Genomic DNA, 18,957 nt, shown 5'->3' with positions numbered 1-18,957 from the left:
CATAAAATAATTTTCCCCCAGAAATGGAAAAAACACTAAGCCTATAGCCCATGAAAATATCATTTTTTCGACGAAAAATAAAGTGCATCGAAAGCGCCTGTACTCCGCTTATATCAGTCCCCGGGCATGCGTAGACGCCTTTTAACGCGATAAATAAACGATCCGGCAAAGAATAATTTTCCCCCAGAAATGGAAAAAACACTAAGCCTATAGCCCATGAAAATATCATTTTTTCGACGAAAAATAAAGTGCATCGAAAGCGCCTGTACTCCGCTTATATCAGTCCCCGGGCATGCGTAGACGCCTTTTAACGCGATAAATAAACGATCCGGCAAAGAATAATTTTCCCCCCAAAATGGGAAAAACACTAAGCCTATAGCCCATGAAAATATCATTTTTTCGACGAAAAATAAAGTGTTTCGAAAGCGCCTGTACTCCACATATATCAGTCCCCGGGCATGCGTAGACGCCGTTTAACGCGGTAAATAAACGATCCGGCCAAGAATAATTTTCCCCCCAAAATGGGAAAAACACTAAGCCTATAGCCCATGTAAAGATCATTTTTTCGACGAAAAATAAGGTGTCTCGAAAGCGCCTGTACTCCGCATATATCAGTCCCCGGGCATGCGTAGACGCCGTTTAACGCGATAAATAAACGATCCGTCAAAGAATAATTTTCCCCCCAAAATGGGAAAAACAGTAAGCCTATAGCCCATGAAAATATCATTTTTTCGACGAAAAATAAAGTGTCTCGAAAGCGCCTGTACTCCGCATATATCAGTCCCCGGGCATGCGTAGACGCCGTTTAACGCGATAAATAAACGATCCGTCAAAGAATAATTTTCCCCCCAAAATGGGAAAAACACTAAGCCTATAGCCCATGAAAATATCATTTTTTCGACGAAAAATAAAGTGCATCGAAAGCGCCTGTACTCCGCTTATATCAGTCCCCGGGCATGCGTAGACGCCTTTTAACGCGATAAATAAACGATCCGGCAAAGAATAATTTTCCCCGAGAAATGGAAAAAACACTAAGCCTATAGCCCATGAAAATATCATTTTTTCGACGAAAAATAAAGTGTTTCGAAAGCGCCTGTACTTCACATATATCAGTCCCCGGGCATGCGTAGACGCCTTTTAACGCGATAAATAAACGATCCGGCAAAGAATAATTTTCCCCCAGAAATGGAAAAAACACAGCCTATAGCCCATGAAAATATAATTTTTTCGACGAAAAATAAAGTGTTTCGAAAGCGCCTGTACTCCGCTTATATCAGTCCCCGGGCATGCGTAGACGACGTTTAACGCGATAAATAAACGATCTGTCATAAAATAATTTTCCCCCAGAAATGGAAAAAACACTAAGCCTATAGCCCATGAAAATATCATTTTTTCGACGAAAAATAAAGTGCATCGAAAGCGCCTGTACTCCGCTTATATCAGTCCCCGGGCATGCGTAGACGCCTTTTAACGCGATAAATAAACGATCCGGCAAAGAATAATTTTCCCCCAGAAATGGAAAAAACACTAAGCCTATAGCCCATGAAAATATCATTTTTTCGACGAAAAATAAAGTGTCTCGAAAGCGCCTGTACTCCGCATATATCAGTCCCCGGGCATGCGTAGACGCCGTTTAACGCGATAAATAAACGATCCGGCAAAGAATAATTTTCCCCCCAAAATGGGAAAAACACTAAGCCTATTATAGCCCATGAAGATATCATTTTTTCGACGAAAAATAAAGTGTCTCGAAAGCGCCTGTACTCCGCATATATCAGTCCCCGGGCATGCGTAGACGCCGTTTAACGCGATAAATAAACGATCCGTCAAAGAATAATTTCCCCCCAAAATGGAAAAAACAGTAAGCCTATAGCCCATGAAAATATCATTTTTTCGACGAAAAATAAAGTGCATCGAAAGCGCCTGTACTCCGCTTATATCAGTCCCCGGGCATGCGTAGACGCCTTTTAACGCGATAAATAAACGATCCGGCAAAGAATAATTTTCCCCCAGAAATGGAAAAAACACTAAGCCTATAGCCCATGAAAATATCATTTTTTCGACGAAAAATAAAGTGCATCGAAAGCGCCTGAACTCCGCATATATCAGTCCCCGGGCATGCGTAGACGCCGTTTAACCCGATAAATAAACGATCCGGCAAAGAATAATTTTCCCCCAGAAATGGAAAAAACAGTAAGCCTATAGCCCATGAAAATATCATTTTTTCGACGAAAAATAAAGTGCATCGAAAGCGCCTGTACTCTGCTTATATCAGTCCCCGGGCATGCGTAGACGCCTTTTAACGCGATAAATAAACGATCCGGCAAAGAATAATTTTCCCCCAGAAATGGAAAAAACACTAAGCCTATAGCCCATGAAAATATCATTTTTTCGACGAAAAATAAAGTGTTTCGAAAGCGCCTGTACTTCACATATATCAGTCCCCGGGCATGCGTAGACGCCGTTTAACGCGATAAATAAACGATCTGTCAAAAAATAATTTTCCCCCAGAAATGGAAAAAACAGTAAGCCTATAGCCCATGAAAATATCATTTTTTCGACGAAAAATAAAGTGCATCGAAAGCGCCTGTACTCCGCTTATGTCAGTCCCCGGGCATGCGTAGACGCCGTTTAACGCGATAAATAAACGATCCGGCAAAGAATAATTTCCCCTCATAAATGGAAAAAACACTAAGCCTATAGCCCATGAAAATATCATTTTTACGACGAAAAATAAAGTGTCTCGAAAGCGCCTGTACGCCTAAAACAGTAAGCATATAGCCAATGAATATTTGCGTTTCCGGGAGGAAAAATAAGTTGCCTCTAAAGCGTTCGTTCTTCTCATATATCACTCCCCTCGCATGCGCTAACACCGAATCACGCGATAAATGAACGACTTGGCCGATAATAATTTTCTCGAAAAAAATGAAAAAGCAGTAAGCCTATAGCCCATGAAAATGTGCGTTTCCGCGAGGGAAAATAAGTTACCTCTAATGCGTTCGTTCTTCTCATATCACTCCCCACGCATGCGCTAACGCCGAATCACGCGATAAATAGAGTAATGGGCACTGAATATATTTCTCGAAATAATATGTAAGGCCATGAAAATATCATCTCAGGCGTGGAAAATAAGTTTTCTCCGAAGCGATTATTATTCGCATAAATAACGCGCCACGCACGCGCTGATACCGATTTAAGCGATGAATAACCGCATAGGCACCAAGTTAATTTTCTAAACAAATAAGCCTATATATAGCTCTAGAAAATATCGTCTCAGCCATGTCCAATAAGTTCTCTCGAAAGCACTTGTTCTAAATGCTACAATATATTCTACCACACAATCGGAACAAACACAAGTTCACAGCGAAGGGATTACGTGTGCCCTATCAGGAAAATCGATCGGCTAGTCCAAATACAATTTTGTCAATTCCTACCCAGGTGGTCTAGGCGAGCCAGCCTCTTCTGACGCCGCGCCACCACTTTCTCTCTGTGGTCTATCTGCGAGATATATGTATGGGATTAGACCGTCCGCTCTCGCCGGCTTTTTAAACAGATTGTTTGGCAAGCGCAATTCTTAGTGGCGCCTCCGTCAAAGCCGGCCCTCGTCTCTCGGTCTCTGGTCAATTCTCTCGGGCACGCTCTGCGCGCTCATCGGCTTTTTATCATGAGCCTTTATATTTTTTATGACTATGCCACCATAACTATGCTTCGAGATGGTCGCGTGACGCTCCCTCCATAGTCCTTTTTCCTCCTCCGTACGTGTTTGACTTTCGCGTTCATCGGGATTGCGAGTAAACATGGATGTCAGTAGTGCCAGCGCTGGAACTGCACGTCTGCACTTATAATGCCGCGTAATGTCACAGACAAAACTGCAGTTGATTCTTTGGACCGATCAGGACTTGCGATTTGTCAGCGCCTATAGCGCCATCTATAGGACAACTCAAAAATCACGACAGCGAGGCGGATTTTTTGCGGTGCCATCGTGAATCGGTAGGTTAAAACGTGGCATTACTTTACAGTCAATTTCTTGTGCACAATTTTAGCAGTGTCAATTTTTGTTCATGAGGCAAGCCTTCGTGCCCCACAGTGCCAGGAGGAAAGGACTGGGCTCATCCTGAACTGCCAAAAAACGTACGCGCACGCCGCGGCGCGCACGTGCGCATGCACAAACACTCGGATAAGAATTTCCATAATTTTTTTCAAAGATCACTTCAGCACATTTTATTTACGCTTAAAGGGCCCCTCACCAGGCCCCATAGCAAATTTCGGTTATACGCTGGAAGTTGTTACGTGTCCTCTAGGGAGCGTTCTGCCGCGAAATTTTGTCAAGTCGGCTCATTAATAGCCGGGATCTCAGTGCCACGAACCCGATTTCAGCAGGCGGGCTCCACTGCATAGCGAGACTCCCTCTCCACTCGCCTCGTTTAGCCTCCGCAAGCGAAATTCCTTGCCTGCGTTCTCCCATGCCGGAACTCGAGGATCGCGTGACACATACGGTCACGGGCCCCGCCTTCACTTTTTTTTTTCTCCTCGCTTTTTTTCTCCCGGCGCTACGCATTTCCGCTGACGGCGTCGCGCGCGAGCTGTTGTCTCGTTCGCGCATCGCACGATTTTGCACGCTGTGCACAAGGAAACATGACTAGCGGTTTAATTAAGTGTTACGCGAATACTGAGGCAGAACAAGCGGATCGCAGAGCATGATCACGGGCGCTGGAGCACGATAGAAAATGGCGTAGTTTCGGTACCTACGCACGTGACCGCAAGACCATGGGAACGAGCAGACGAAGCGGAAGTACCTCTCTTTTTTCGGTGCGAAGTAAAGCAAAAAACACGCAGACATTCCGTTTGTGTGCTTTATGCTTTCTCTAAACTACAACTCATCAATTCAAGCAACAGATCGCACAGATAACAGATATCGTCTTGAATAATTCTAAGTCACGTGTCACCACGAGCGATGTCACACTGCGGACTCGAGTACGTAGGCACAGGCATAGTTTCCTACAAGAATTACTAGAAGGAACTCTGGCGCTGGTGTCTACAGGAGCTGCAATGGGAGCGGTTGTACGATCATGGGAAGTCATGGATTTGCCTAAACTTCGTCCTTTTGGCTTCAAACGGCTTTGTAAACTCGTCATTTTCCACAGTGTATTGCGTAATAAATAATTAAATAAGCATCATTAAAATTGTGCGACAGCTGGATTCGAACACAGGGGCTTTAGCACAGAAGCCCGATATTGAAACTATTAAGCCACGAACGCATGTGTCGACAAGCGAATGAAACGCCCTTATGAATTTATCGCGGGCATGCCAGTGCCTTGAGACGCTTGGCGCGCTTCGATTTGGCCTCCTGGACAAGCTCAATGGTTGCAACTAATAGCAATTGTACGCGTTCCCGGCGTCTTCTGCACTTCGAAGAATATAGATTGCGCTGAAATATACGAAAATAAGATTTATATAGCGTAATATACAAAGCCTTAAGAACATCTGAATCCACAAGCACGAAGATCAGATAAATCCATGTACTTGCCATCATTCCCATGGTAGGACAACGACTGCCGCGCGAGAGTTGCCTCTAGTAATTTTTGTAGGAAACTCTATGGGCACAGGGACACGAGTACGTCATCCTCCGTCTTGGAGCGCGGCGGACGCGAGAACGGGGTTCGGTTTGAAATTTCACATCTTTTCGCGGCGCGTAGCGATGTAATACTCTGCAGACACGATCTTTATCCCGCAATATATGTTCTGCGCTTGTCAGCTCAAAATGGCCAGACTTGGTGAGGGGCACTTGAAGGGAAATAATTCCAGCACTGTCCACACGTCGCATATATTTGTTTCTTACAAAACATTGCGGTTTACAGGAAGCGAGTAACTTGCTTCTATGTTTCAACGTATGAGATGCTCAGCTGAAAAATTGCTGGCTAAGCGTTACAGGCTAACGCCGTCACCGCCATCTTGTGCAGACATTTTTTTAATTGTTTAGAGTTTGTAATCTCTCTGTGTGTGCGGTACATTAGTCTTGTATGAAGCTCTTATGACCAGTGATGAGTTCAATTCAAGATAAAGCCTGAGCTTGTGAGATTACGCAAGTCAAATCGAATTCTAGTGAGTGAGTACGAGTGAGCCTGGCTGAGCAGAATTTTGGTGAGCACGAGTCCGAGTGAGTCCTCAGAAAACATATAATTTGGGAGTGAGTCTGAGTGAGTTGCATTTATCCTGCCGACGTATGTTTTTGACTTATTTGTCCACCCTCAGCCAACGCACGAACGTGCAGATGCGCAAGAAAGCTCGAAGTATGGTCCAGCGCAAACCGTCCTTGTTCATCGTACCTAAGCAACGACGTCCTCACCTGGTTCTTAAAAAACGAGCAAACTGAGCGAAATGTCAAATGCTGGCTTCTTGATTTGATACAGACTAGAAGTTTGAAGTCGTAATTTATCTAATACAGTGTGAATTCGCGCCGTATTCGACACCGTACATCACATGCCACAATTCGCTCACCACCAGACACGCGCGTGGTGTTGTATAAGCGCGTGGAATAACGCTGAAACAAAAGCGGAATTTTACTCAATAGCTTCGAAAAGAGTTTCCCTTCATGTAAACAAAGCTTGAAAGAAATGTTGAATTATCTTTTCCTATCTGCGACCTCTTCTCCCCCCATTGCCGCTACGGAGTTCGAGGAATCTGGCCACATCAATACAGACGATCGAGAGCGCGAACGTGAGTGAGGGCCAGTGAGTGCACGTGAGTGAGTACCCGTACTATGTGTCCCATACTGAATACAAGTATAGAACTTGTATTGTTTCCAAGACTGTATTACAAGATCTATGGTGTTCGGTAGTCAGACCTCTACACCGTAGGTGTTGTATCTTGCACCGTGATATATATATATATATATATATATATATATATATATATATATATATATATATATTCAACAGATTGGCAACGTTAGCTGAGATGCCCTATATACGTATACGTATTAGTGCGAGTAGACGTGGTTATCAGGGGCGGCAGGATTCTTTTCGTATGGAATTGCAGAGCACGATTTTTTTTTGGGTGCAGGCGGGCCCTGAATTCATCCCTCGGCACTCCATAGTGTTAGGAGGAGAGGGTATCGATGGTGGGGCAAGGAGGAAATATTGTGGGGATCAGTTGCCTTTCGGAGCTGCCCCTGGCGAATATGAACTTTAGTAAGTGCGAGTACACCTGACTACATATGAACGTGAGTGAATACTTATGCACGTAAGTACCGGTGAGTGTGAGTGGACGTACGGATATGAGTATATCCTCGAGTATGTGTACAGGTGAGTCCGGGAGTGAATGAGTACGTGTTGGTATGAGCAGACGTATGTACGCGAGCGCGAAGTCTGAAAAAAAAAGTAATGGCGAGCGAGTGCTTATACTGCCGACCTATTGTTACGTCACTCACCTTCGTCATCGCCGCGCTGTTATTGTTAGCCATGAACCAACTTGCCCCGTTTTCGTTTCAGTTCAGCGTTAACTTGACGCGTTTGTGACCAGCAACGAACCTGTTGCGCAGGTACGCCTTGAGGCCATCGAACGCCTCCGCCGAGATGCCGTCGATCTGCAGGCGCATGTTCGCGGGTCCGGGCATCTCGTACAGCAGGTCGCGTAGATACGAACTGGAGGCCCGCAGCACGTCCACGCCCATGGTGAACTCCCGGCCGGGGCCCCCGTCCTTCAGGCAGACCTGCACCTCGAAGTCGCTCATCGGCCGATGCTTGCGTCTCCCCTCTTCTTCTTCTTCTTCACAACCCTTGGGCCACATCGTCCAGTGTTCTCGCCCAGTGGCGAGAAAATCGAAGGGTTTGTTTGCCAGGCAGAGAACGAGGTAGGGAGTACCGCGGCTACGTCAACTGTTACGTTTCACTGAACAAAAAGGTTAATAATAAAAAAAAGCCAGGGCTGTTTATTAATGCTGTACAATGATCACGGCACGCTATAAATAGCAGACGGCTGAGGGAGCCGGAGCTAGCACCAAAGGAGGAGGAGGAAGTAAACTTTATTGCTCTAGAAAGAGTAATTCAGCGGTCAGGCCGGATGTCTTCGTCTTCTATTGGTTGATAACGATCTCCGGCCTGCATGGTTGGCGCCCCTATTTCAGGGCACCACTGAGCGTGGCTGCTCGTCGGGCATGATCCACCGGCCTCCGTTAGAGGCTAGGGTCGCCGCTGGAGAGCACGCTCTCCCACTGCTCCGCACTCGGATTTTCTATTTTGTGGAATGCCTTATTCGTATTGCACTCCCATGTGATGTGATAAAGAGTGGGTATTGCGCCACACCACGGGCGTGCCTCCCTGTATTGACTTGGGAACATTTTGTATAGTATATGCAAATTTGGGAAAGTTCCTGTCGGCAGCTAGCACCAAAACGCGATGTCTTGTTCCCGCGCGACTACCTCCTGCGTCATGACACAGTCACCTCAGGGGAAACGAAACCAAAACTGGGCGTAGAAAAAAAAATACAGGCGATTTCGATTCTCTTGAATGCGAATTTTGAGCGCAGATGTTTAGGTGCTTTGAATTCGCAATATATTGTGGCAAAGAACTTGATTCTGAACGACAAGGGTGCTCTCGGCCGGGGCGCTGTACGTCTGCACGGGCAGCTCGCTTAGCAGCAGCGGCAGACGAAGCATTTACACCCGTTGCGTCGCTCCCTGCTCAGAAAAAAAAAGAAAAAAAAACGTGAACGCGGAAATGCGCGGCTCGCGCGGAGTTCATTTTCTAGCGGCGGTGGCACCCTCAGGCGAAGTAGCGCGTGCGCAGTAGGCGCGAAACCCACGACAGCACTTTATTTCCGCGCTCGCCACATGGCTGGTCGCCGCCGCCACCCCGCCTTAGTGCTCACTAGAGTATATAGACCTTATTACACTCTAGTCCTCACCCTTTCTCCATACACTCCTCCGCTTTCCACCTCATTGTGCCACTGCATCCTTCTCTCCACTTTTTCCTTCGCGCTTCTTTCCTCTCACCTTCTCGTTTTTTTAATCCCCCGCTGTGCGCCGCGTTCGCTCATCTTTCTCTGTGCTCGTTCGCTCGGTCACGCCGACGCCAGCCACAATAAGAGCTACGCTCTTCAACGATTACATAAATTTAGGGAGCTCTGAAGCTTGCGACCGTTTCCTTTTTTCTAGGGTTCAGATGTCGTGGCTCTTCGCATAACGCAAAAAGAAAAAAAAAGAAAAGGACTTTCGTGACGCCTTCCCTCGACTGCGACATGGGAGACGGCAGGGAAGAACTTGAAGATGCTAGTCGAAGCCGATGCAGACTGATACATGCTGCCAGCTCTCATGCTGGCAGCATGGCAAGGCGATATTTAAATTTCCCCTTACTTTTCTATTAACCTTAGTTGAATGTATTCTCCAGGAAAACGCTCCCTACTCGGCGCCCTGCAACTACCAGAGATTTGAAGTGAAAGCATTATTAACCGGTCAGCAGTAGCGATAAGCAAGAGATGTTTACAGTACCGGCGGCAAAAAAGCAGGGAATTGTACAAAGTATAAACCTCTTAAGACAGAAAACATGAGATGTAGGCAAAATGTCAGAACGATAAGCATGTACAGCATACAGTTCAAACTGGCTAGGCGAATATTTGTCACCGCCCCGTTTCTAAGATGTCAATACATCACCATGACCATGCATTACAAGAATATGCAATAGGGCCTGGTGAACGGCCCTATTCATACATATTCGCCCGCATTGGCATGGGTTCGATGCCAACATAGGACGCTTGAATTATTTTTTTATTGGAGGAGCTCAAAACGATGGGAGACAGGAACCTGCCTACCTACTAACTGCAAGTGCCTGGAATAAGTCAACAAATAATTCGTGTTAAGAAAATGCACAAATAGTGCAAAATATCGTAAGCTGTGCGCGGGTATCTTAGGCGCACAAAGCTGTCACGTGGACACGTTTTCGAAAACCCTCTATTCCCACTAATAGACAGGAACTGTAAGAAAACCCGATATTTTTATTCCATTGAGCAAGAATCACTTGAAATAGTTCATTAAAAAAAAGGCTGGCTTTACGAAGACAAAGCAGGCATTCAAAAGCACACTGAAACCGGTCAGAGACTAGGCTAAGCGCTGTCATGACGGTGGCGGTTGCGGTTAGACTTGGCAGTTTCCTCGAGGACTGCTTCGCGTTGGGCGCGCCTAAAATTCGTGGCCCAGAGTCGCGCCTTGGCGCGTTGCGGTGGGTCGACGTCGGCAAACTGCGGTCGCTGCCACAGCTGATGGCCGGGGTCAGGCGCCACGAGCGCTGTCAACCTCATGGCGTAGGCCAGGTTCTCGTCAAATTCGAGGTACATGAAAAAGCTTTTGTTTGCAGCACGGCACCATGGTTTGGTTCTTTGCGACAGTTCCTTATCGCCTTCCAGGAACACTTCAACGCGGTGGCTGGATACCGTGACCTGAAATCGGAAATTCATAACGATCGACGATCGTTATAAGGCCTTGTAGACTTAAGAGGAAGCTTCAGCTCGGGTGCTACTACCTAAATACATGTAAAAGGAGAATTCGTTTTCCTCGGCACCCACCGCGCCAAGTTTGGCGAGATTTGCTGCATTTAAAAGAAAATCTTCAAATCTAGGGACGGTTGGTATCGAATTTTTGATTTAGGTCATCAATCTTTTATTAAAATATTGGCAAAAATAAAAAAAAATTAGAAAACGAAACTACCAAGTTCACAACTCTGTAACTCGGCAATGAAAAATTATATCACAATTCCGTCAATTGCATCCAATAGCACATCTAAAGCGGACAAAATTGATTTGTTACACATGAATGTCAAAAAATTTAGTAGTGTGAAAATACAGCTTTTGCAGGACCCTTGTACACAGCGTAACAAATTCACGTAATATATAATATGACACATTGAATTTGTCCGCTTTCAATGACCTAATGAGTGGCGCTTACAGAACCGCGATATCTGTTCTTGATGCAAAGCTATTAATTCGTGAACTTCGTGCTTCTACTTTTCTTTCAAAAATGCAAATTTTGGAAAATTTTTTAACAGGATTCAGGCCCTAAATCGAACTTCCGCTTCCAACAGTCACTAGAATTGAACTTTCTCTCTCAAATGCAACAAATGTCTTCAAAATCGTTCCAGCAGTTATCTCAGAAAAACATTTTTGCGTTTTACATGCCAATGAATAGGCCGCGTCAAAGTTGGGCTCGAGCCTAAAGCTTCCTCTTAAGTTAAACATTCAGATTCACACGACTGTCACCACGAAAAACGGTAGGGTGTAACGTCATGCTCTAACGCAGATTCGAAATATTACAGTATAATCTACCACATATATTCAACATGTTCAAATTCATCTTTTTTCCCCGCTCAATCGAAGACTGGAATTCATTACCTGAGTCCAGTCGCTCACACTCATCCCGAATTTTTGCAACCGCCATCCTAGACGCATAATCGTGTTCGCCCATGCCCGGCAGCATTTGTATAACTTCTTGCGTATTTTGCCTTTCATCAGTGCTCTTTTGTAAAAGTGTTCACTTGTATTTACCGCTGTACATTCCAATGCATGTTCTGTACCTTTTTTGAACCCACTACTGCTATAGCGCAAATTGCGCTGTAGTATGTATAAATAAATAAATAAATAAATAAATAAATAAATAAATAAATAAATAAATAAATATTCTGAAGAAGCACAAGCTCACAACGAAGGCATTACGTGCGCTCTACTTCAGAAAAATGGCTGTGGCTTAGCTAAGGTTAAGCCCAGGATGCGAAGCATACTAGCCTTTATTTTAACGCGACAGCCTTAAGGAGCTCGTGTCGCAGAAAAGCCGCTGTCGTCGGCGTCGGCTCAGGCGTGCGGCGCTTGCTCAGGCGCACATTTCGTTGTCGCGCTGAACGCTGCGTTGTTCGACGCTCACCGCGTCCGATGCGGGGCGCGTAGTCGCTGCGCCGTAGTAAAGCCACCTAGAAACAGTCTCTTTAGCACGCCGCAACCTTCGCTTCGCATTCCAACGAGCAGCTCTGTCTCCAGGAGGCATCTCACCTCGTGAGTGTCTAGCAGAGGCAAGCGCAGCTGCTTACATACCGCCGCGACGGCGCGAGCGACGGCGCGAGTTGGAGCCCCGTTTCTCCTCTGTCGTGACGTCACGGTGTCACGTGGCATTGAAGGCGACACCGCCGCGCCTGAGGAGCTGGGTTGAGCTCTAGTAATATGCTTCGCATAAAATCGGCTAGGCTGAGTACTATCGTGCACTATAGCCCGCCGCACTCGTACGTGATTGGGTCTCCTGCGGCATGCGCTCCCTATGAAAACGAACTTATTGCGCCATGGTCAAGGGCGGTTAGGTAAATATCCCTTTCTCACGCTGCCCAAGCCTCGATCTTCACGCCATTTCTCTACCGCAAGTGCCGAACGCTGCAGGAGGCCATAGCACCGAGCAAACGTGACATTTCTGTAGCGACTTGCACGCTCCTAGGCCTCGTATAACTCCTCATGAGCACCAGTACGAATTTGACAAATTATACCTCACTGAGCACGTACATACATACATACATACATACATACATACATGCATGCATGCATGCATGCATGCATACATACATACATACATACATACATACATACATACATACATACATACATACATGCATGCATGCATGCATGCATGCATGCATGCATACATACATACATACATACATACATACATACATACATACATACATACATACATACATACATACATACATACATACATACATACATACATACATACATACATACATACATGCATGCATGCATGCATGCATGCATGCATGCATGCATGCATGCATGCATGCATACATACATACATACATACATACATACATACATACATACATACATACATACATACATACATACATGCATGCATGCATGCATACATACATACATACATACATACATACATACATACATACATACATACATACATACATACATACATCGTTGTAATCAAATTATACGTACTAGTGAGCTCTCTCAAACGCGACCATTCCTGCTCGGATGGACAAACGTAAAGCCGCGGGCTATACGCTTCTCTGGACGCCGCTTGCGAGGCTAAATTTAGTTCGGATTGCGTCATGCGTGACACGATAACAGCGCCATCTGTGCACGCGACACGTGCGTGATCGAGCATTGGCTTCTTTCCTCTACTCAACGATACCACAGCAAGGCGCATGGGTAGCACGGTTGCAAAAATATAAGCAATAATGCAATAAGTTGTTTTTTTACGTGCAGCTTTAGCAAGTGATGGACCCCCACTGACCGGTCTTGAAAGACGTTTCACGGAAAAAGATTGCGTGCATTCTTCCAGTAGTAGATACCGCTCATTGTTGTCTTATGTTTTAACTCCTTTGTTTCTGCACTAAGACTGATGTTGGTGTTCTACTTGCGTTGTGCTGTATGGCGCTTTTCATTGGCGCTTTCTTTTTCCAGCTCGTTTGCGCATAGTGTATACTGGTTACAATACCAAGTGAACAAAATACACTTCAACCAGAATATTATTATTGTATTTACATTCTATCGCATGGTATTTTGGTTGCTTTGTACATATCTATGTTTTGAAACTGTACGCGCTTGATTTAAATGTCTTTATTCAATAGCATTACGCTACTTGCACGCTGCCACACACATACGAAACATGGGGCTGGCCAAGGTGCCTTGCAGCAGGCTTTGCACCGTCTTCCTTGGCGTGTACCTCGTGCATATCATGCATAGGAGTGCTAGTGTTGCTTGCTGCAGACGGACCTGGCTTTGCAAAAGTTGCCTGCAACTGCTCCTCGCAAGCGCCCCTTAATCGAGTGTAGTAAGGTCTGAAGCCCTGCACAGTGCATCTGGTGACACAAGAGCATCTGGTAACGCAAATAAATACTAACCGCGAGTGTGAATTCGAAACGAAGCGCTTCGGGCTGCGCGGCATACATTCCACATCGACCCACAGGCCTCACCCTTTGCTCTCTATAGCTCCGCATCAAGGAGGAAATTTAGGGGGGCCCGAAACAACTCGCTGCTTATGATCCAGTTTCCTCGCGGGGACATGTGATCACTGGCGCTTATGTGTGGGGTCATCTTGCACTTGAGTCCATCTCTATATATGCTCCCCCCCCCATGTCAAGCTTGAATACTCCAACAAAAATATGGTCGATGACGACAACAGTTTGATAATGCACAAACGTAAGATGACTGGCCATGTCTTGTCTTGCGCCGCCACGCCAAGGGTTGGCGCTAACACAGTGCGGATGCGATAGTCTCACACATGATAGTAACACAAGATATACAGTCGCTAGTATTAGTTTGGAGACCACAGATGCCGCAACAACATTTTCATTCCTCGCAGAATAGCATGAAAACCAAAATCAAGCGGTAACGCCTACGCGTGCATGTCCCCACAATGCAATGTGCACTCGCAATTCGATCCGCATTGGACGGCTGTGCTAAAATAAATTTTTTGCTTACGCCGTAGTGTCGATAAACTTTTGCTCCTTTAAATGGTGCGTGCTGCGGCAAAACAAAAAAAAACAACTCAAACCTCTGGATCACAGGAGCTGTCTTCTGTTCGAAGTTTCCGGTTGAGCAAGGCGGCTCCAATGCCGGTCTTTTCCTGCGCCTCGTAGAGCAGCTCGACAATTTCGAGCTGACCGAACTTTGCCCCCTTCAGGAAGCCTTCCTCCCAGAACTTCATGTCAGCCCTGACACCCAAAACGAGAAAGAAGATGGAAACTACTTGACGTGACAAAGTCATCGAACAGCTAGGAGCGAGCAATGAAAACAGCGCTGTTTCACTCGTCCTGTCGTTTAGCGCTGTTTTTCATTGCTCGTAATCATGAACCAACCAGCCCAAATGCGTACGCTTCAGCTAGGAGTGTCTCCGCATGGAGCCATTGTTTCGCGAAAGGACTCGTCTACGTCAGGGCAACGACTGACGAACAAAAAACTGCCATGACGAAGACAAGCCCCTATGTCGAAAGTTCTGTGGTGATACTCTCACATGCAACCTCCTCCCTAAAAACGGATCCTTACTACCGTTTGCGTATCTTCCGCCTAAGATCATGCAGCCGAGATGCAAGGGCGCCTGAGATGTAACGTGGAGTACTTCTCTTTCTTTCATTTGTTGCGTAGAAACGCAAAATGAAGGGAAGTTAGAATTTTGATCATCTTCAAGATGCTAATGCAAATGTGCAAGCGTACGTTTGTTTAGGTCATTTATTCAGATAACCTTAATCGTGAGAAAGAAATTAACGAATTAAAAGAAAGGTTCGAGTGCCTACGACGGGCATTACCTAGGCATTACCGGCATGAAGACGGTGGTGGATTAGCTATTAGAGCCTATATTATGATTGTCATTAAAATGGAGACGTGCATTTGGGCAGGACACAGTTACAGAATGAGTGCCAAGAGAAGGGATTCACAGTCGAAAACGGCGAAGAATTAGGCATAAGGTGGTGTAGCTGGCCCGAGACTGTAATTGGAGAATGCGGAGCGAGGTTCTCGTGCTGCAGATGACATAAGCAGGCTGATGGTGAACATAAAAATCAATTTTTCCCACTTCTATAGTATACTTACTTAAGTGCAGCCATATATGACTTTGATCACCAAAAGCATTCTAGATGTCCTCAGGCAGGATTACAGGATAATGAAATGCTCGACTGTTCACACATGACAAGTGTAATTATATCGCGGAAGAGGATGCACATGATTTTAACAAAAGTAATAAGTTAATTGTTCATATACAAGCCCGAAATGCAGGGTGTTTCAACGAACACTTTCAAAAATTTTTGAAGGTTGCCTGTGGCATATACTACAGTTCTGGTTCATTAGCTGGTCTACTCGAAGGGGCCGACTTGCCTGAAAAATTGCAGTGCATAATCGACTAATTAACAAAGATTCACTAATTAAGTGTCTAACTAGTTACTTTATGGCCCATATTGGAATTTACAAATTATAGCCGTGGAGTTCGCAAGGTGGATCCACTTGGAACGAATTCCCGGGATGCCACCAGTTTCGAGATAATTCCCGAACTATGCGGAGAAACGCATTGGCGTTACAGTTACTTGCATTATAAAACGCCATTGTATGCATTGAAGCACAAAAGTAACTGTAACGCCAATGCGTTTCTCCACAAAGTTCGGGAATTCATATCTCGAAACTGGAGGCATCCCGACAATTTGTTCCAAGTGGATCCGCCTTGCGAACTCCACGGCTAGAATTTGTAAATTGCAATGTGGGTAATTAGTTAAACTTAGCAAGTTTTCGCTAATTAGTCGGTTATGCATTTCAATTTATTGTGCAAGCACTGTTCACCTCTTCGAGTATGCCAGCTCATGAACTAGAACTTTGCGATCTGCCACAGGCAACCTTTTGAAAAATTTCGAATATTCGCTGAAACACCCGGTATATTTACCTCGGTGCAGCATCCTTCGCGTTGGCGTGGAAGCAGTGCTGACCAAGTACCAGTAGCACAATATAAGGCTTCACCTCACTTCCAATGGAGTGAGCTTTGCGGGAGAGTTCGGCGAGAAATCTTCCGCCTGGACAGAACACTTCCCCTTCGAACGACGTCGGCACGGCGGCGGAGAGCGCGCTCTTCATCCGGACCCGGAAGAAATCCTGCAGGTTCCTCGCCGGCTTGGCTACGATCGTGGCTAGCGCCAGGCTGTAGAAGCCGATGATCAGACCGGCCTCGTCGAGGGCCGCCCGCGAGTTGCGGCTCTTCCGTAGCAGGTCTGCCAAGAAGTCGACGAGGCCTGGCGACGACGGAAGCGGCTCGACGGGCTCCTTGCGCGAGAACAGTCGCGGCCTCTTCGCCAGGTCTAAGACAGGCGTCAGCACGTTCGGGAACGGCCGGTCGATGGGATCGCGGGCCTTGAATATATCCGCGTACAGCGGCGTCTCCGGTTTTGAAGCAGACGGCGTGGCGACCACACACTCGAGCATGAGGTGATCGAACGAGTCGCGCCACCTGCAGGAGGCGAGCACACGGAGCCACGACGCATACAGCGACCTCCTCACATCATCGCCCGGATACTTGACGCCCTCAAGGACTTCCCGGGCGCCCTTCATGGCAATGACGTCGTTCCAGTCGGTGCGCGTGTCTAAGTAGACCATGACACCGGGGCCCATCGTGCAGGCGAAGGAGTAAGCCAGAGGTGTATACGCGCTCATGACTGAAAGCAGGAATGATCCTGATCTTTCTTTGACAGGTAGATCTTTGATGCGGATCACCGGCTGTAAAGTCGGCTGCCTGCCGAAGGAGAAACCCGAGGGAAATATTTCAAGTACACTCATTTGGACGACATGCGCAGTCCTTTCTACATGAATGGTTCATCAATATGCAGGAACGTACTCAATGCGCCGGCTTCTGCGCATAACCATGCCACTGACAAGTGCGAAAAACATTAAATGGACAATACGAAGAACAATAAATCAATTTACACCAGTAAAGTTTTCTGTTATGACATTTGCCTCCTCTTTGTATAATGTGCTGATGACCTTACCCTCAATCTTCCTTCTAATAGGCGCCTTTTTGCCGATGACTGTGTAATTTAGGGCATTGTTCCCAATTGAAATGATGTCCCTGTTCTTAAGCATGACCTTATACTAATAAAAGGATAGTAGAGCAAATGGCTAATGTCGTTTAACCCAAATGAAACAGTGGCAATATATTTTCACTGTACATATATTAACAACGTCGTCAATTCCGCTAATCGTGTTCTTGTTTTTTTACGGCGTAACATCGGCCTTGGCATCATCCGATTTAAAACTCCCCCACAAAGACCTAGTACGACATAAGCTGGAATACTCAGGTTCTGTGCTTGATACTCACCATGCAGTCTAACTCGACGCCCTTGAATCAGTCCAGAGCCAAGTCGCACGATTCGTAGTTTCTGGTTATTTCTTCACTACCAGCGTTGCAGCTTTAAAATCCCACCTTGACAAGGTCGCAGCCCTTTGCCCGTTACAATGCCCGCCTTTGCCTTTATAACAGCTTGTATCATTCCTTGCCTCCCGATAACACGTTTACGACATCAGCCCGCCTAATCGGCACAACCAGTTATGTTTTGAAATGTATCGAGTGACTGGATAATGACGAACATGATTGGAACATCCACCGCTTTAATCCGCCCTTCTTGTGCTTGCAGGGCGGCCAACTGCTATGATTCGGTTAGAGTTGGTATGTAATAGAATTCACGTTAGATAGTTGCTAACTGGCTTTGGCTACTCGGCTAGATATAGCAATAGTAGCACAACAGCCACGTGAACTCGGGCTACCCGCCACGGGCCCGTACCCCTATATGCACCTGCACCGATCTTTCTTTCTGCAGACTGCGCAAAAGTGGAGTGCTCTTCCCGCTCCTATCGCCACCACAACTCATGTTGCTTTGTTCAAATCTCTTCTCACCGATACATAATCTTCATCACATAGTTAACCGTCGACGACCCCTCGTATAATGCCCCGCATTGGGACCTTCGAGGTAATACATAAATATATAAATTTTCCTCAATTTCTTGGCAACAGGCTGACTACTGGAAGAGAAAATTACGGCCAAACATCCCATTCTCTCATATCGCGCCAAAATTCTTTCGCAATAGGTTTGAGAACTTTAGTGGTTTACTTTGAGAACTTTACTGCTGCTTGAACCCTGCTATACACAACGACGGGGCGGCGATGATGGCACATACAAATTGAGTGGCATGATAACATACCCGGCGGCTCATACTCATGGGACCTGATTATCTTCGCGGATGGCGTCAACAGCGAAATACTGAGCACCGAGCTAGGAACTAATGCTTTGAAAATATAGCAGATCGCGAACCCGTTCGTCGAAGTACACTTTACCCATAGTCCCGTAACGACACGTTGCCCAGAGCTACAGACTTGTTCGCATGGCGGATACGCAAGTGCCGCAAGGAGGGGGCAGATATAGGCTCCCT

General features: G+C 46.1%; 2 protein-coding genes across 2 annotated transcripts in view; both read right to left on the bottom strand.

Moving 5' to 3' along the window:
• Nucleotides 1-7,747, bottom strand: part of LOC142563655 (uncharacterized) — a 67,845-nt gene extending 60,098 nt beyond the window's left edge. Inside the window, exon 1 of the mRNA XM_075674240.1 lies at nt 7,530-7,747. Within this exon, the coding sequence (XP_075530355.1) occupies nt 7,530-7,732 (203 nt within the window). The 5' untranslated portion in view covers nt 7,733-7,747. The remainder of the gene's footprint in view (nt 1-7,529) is intronic.
• Nucleotides 7,748-9,987: 2,240 nt separating this feature from the next.
• Nucleotides 9,988-17,260, bottom strand: LOC142563717 (uncharacterized). The gene is made up of 3 exons (XM_075674312.1): nt 16,427-17,260; nt 14,555-14,714; nt 9,988-10,431 (listed from the first exon to the last, which is right to left on the bottom strand). The coding sequence occupies exons 1-3, from the start codon at nt 17,185-17,187 to the stop codon at nt 10,099-10,101; spliced, it is 1,254 nt and encodes a 417-aa protein (XP_075530427.1). The 5' UTR covers nt 17,188-17,260; the 3' UTR covers nt 9,988-10,098.
• Nucleotides 17,261-18,957: the final 1,697 nt, after the last annotated feature.

Source organism: Dermacentor variabilis, chromosome 11, assembly GCF_050947875.1.
Source record: "Dermacentor variabilis isolate Ectoservices chromosome 11, ASM5094787v1, whole genome shotgun sequence".
Classification (NCBI taxonomy): Eukaryota; Metazoa; Arthropoda; class Arachnida; order Ixodida; family Ixodidae; genus Dermacentor; species Dermacentor variabilis.
The sequence above is the reverse complement of the archived record's forward strand: the minus strand, read 5'-3'. Positions and strand labels throughout refer to the sequence as shown.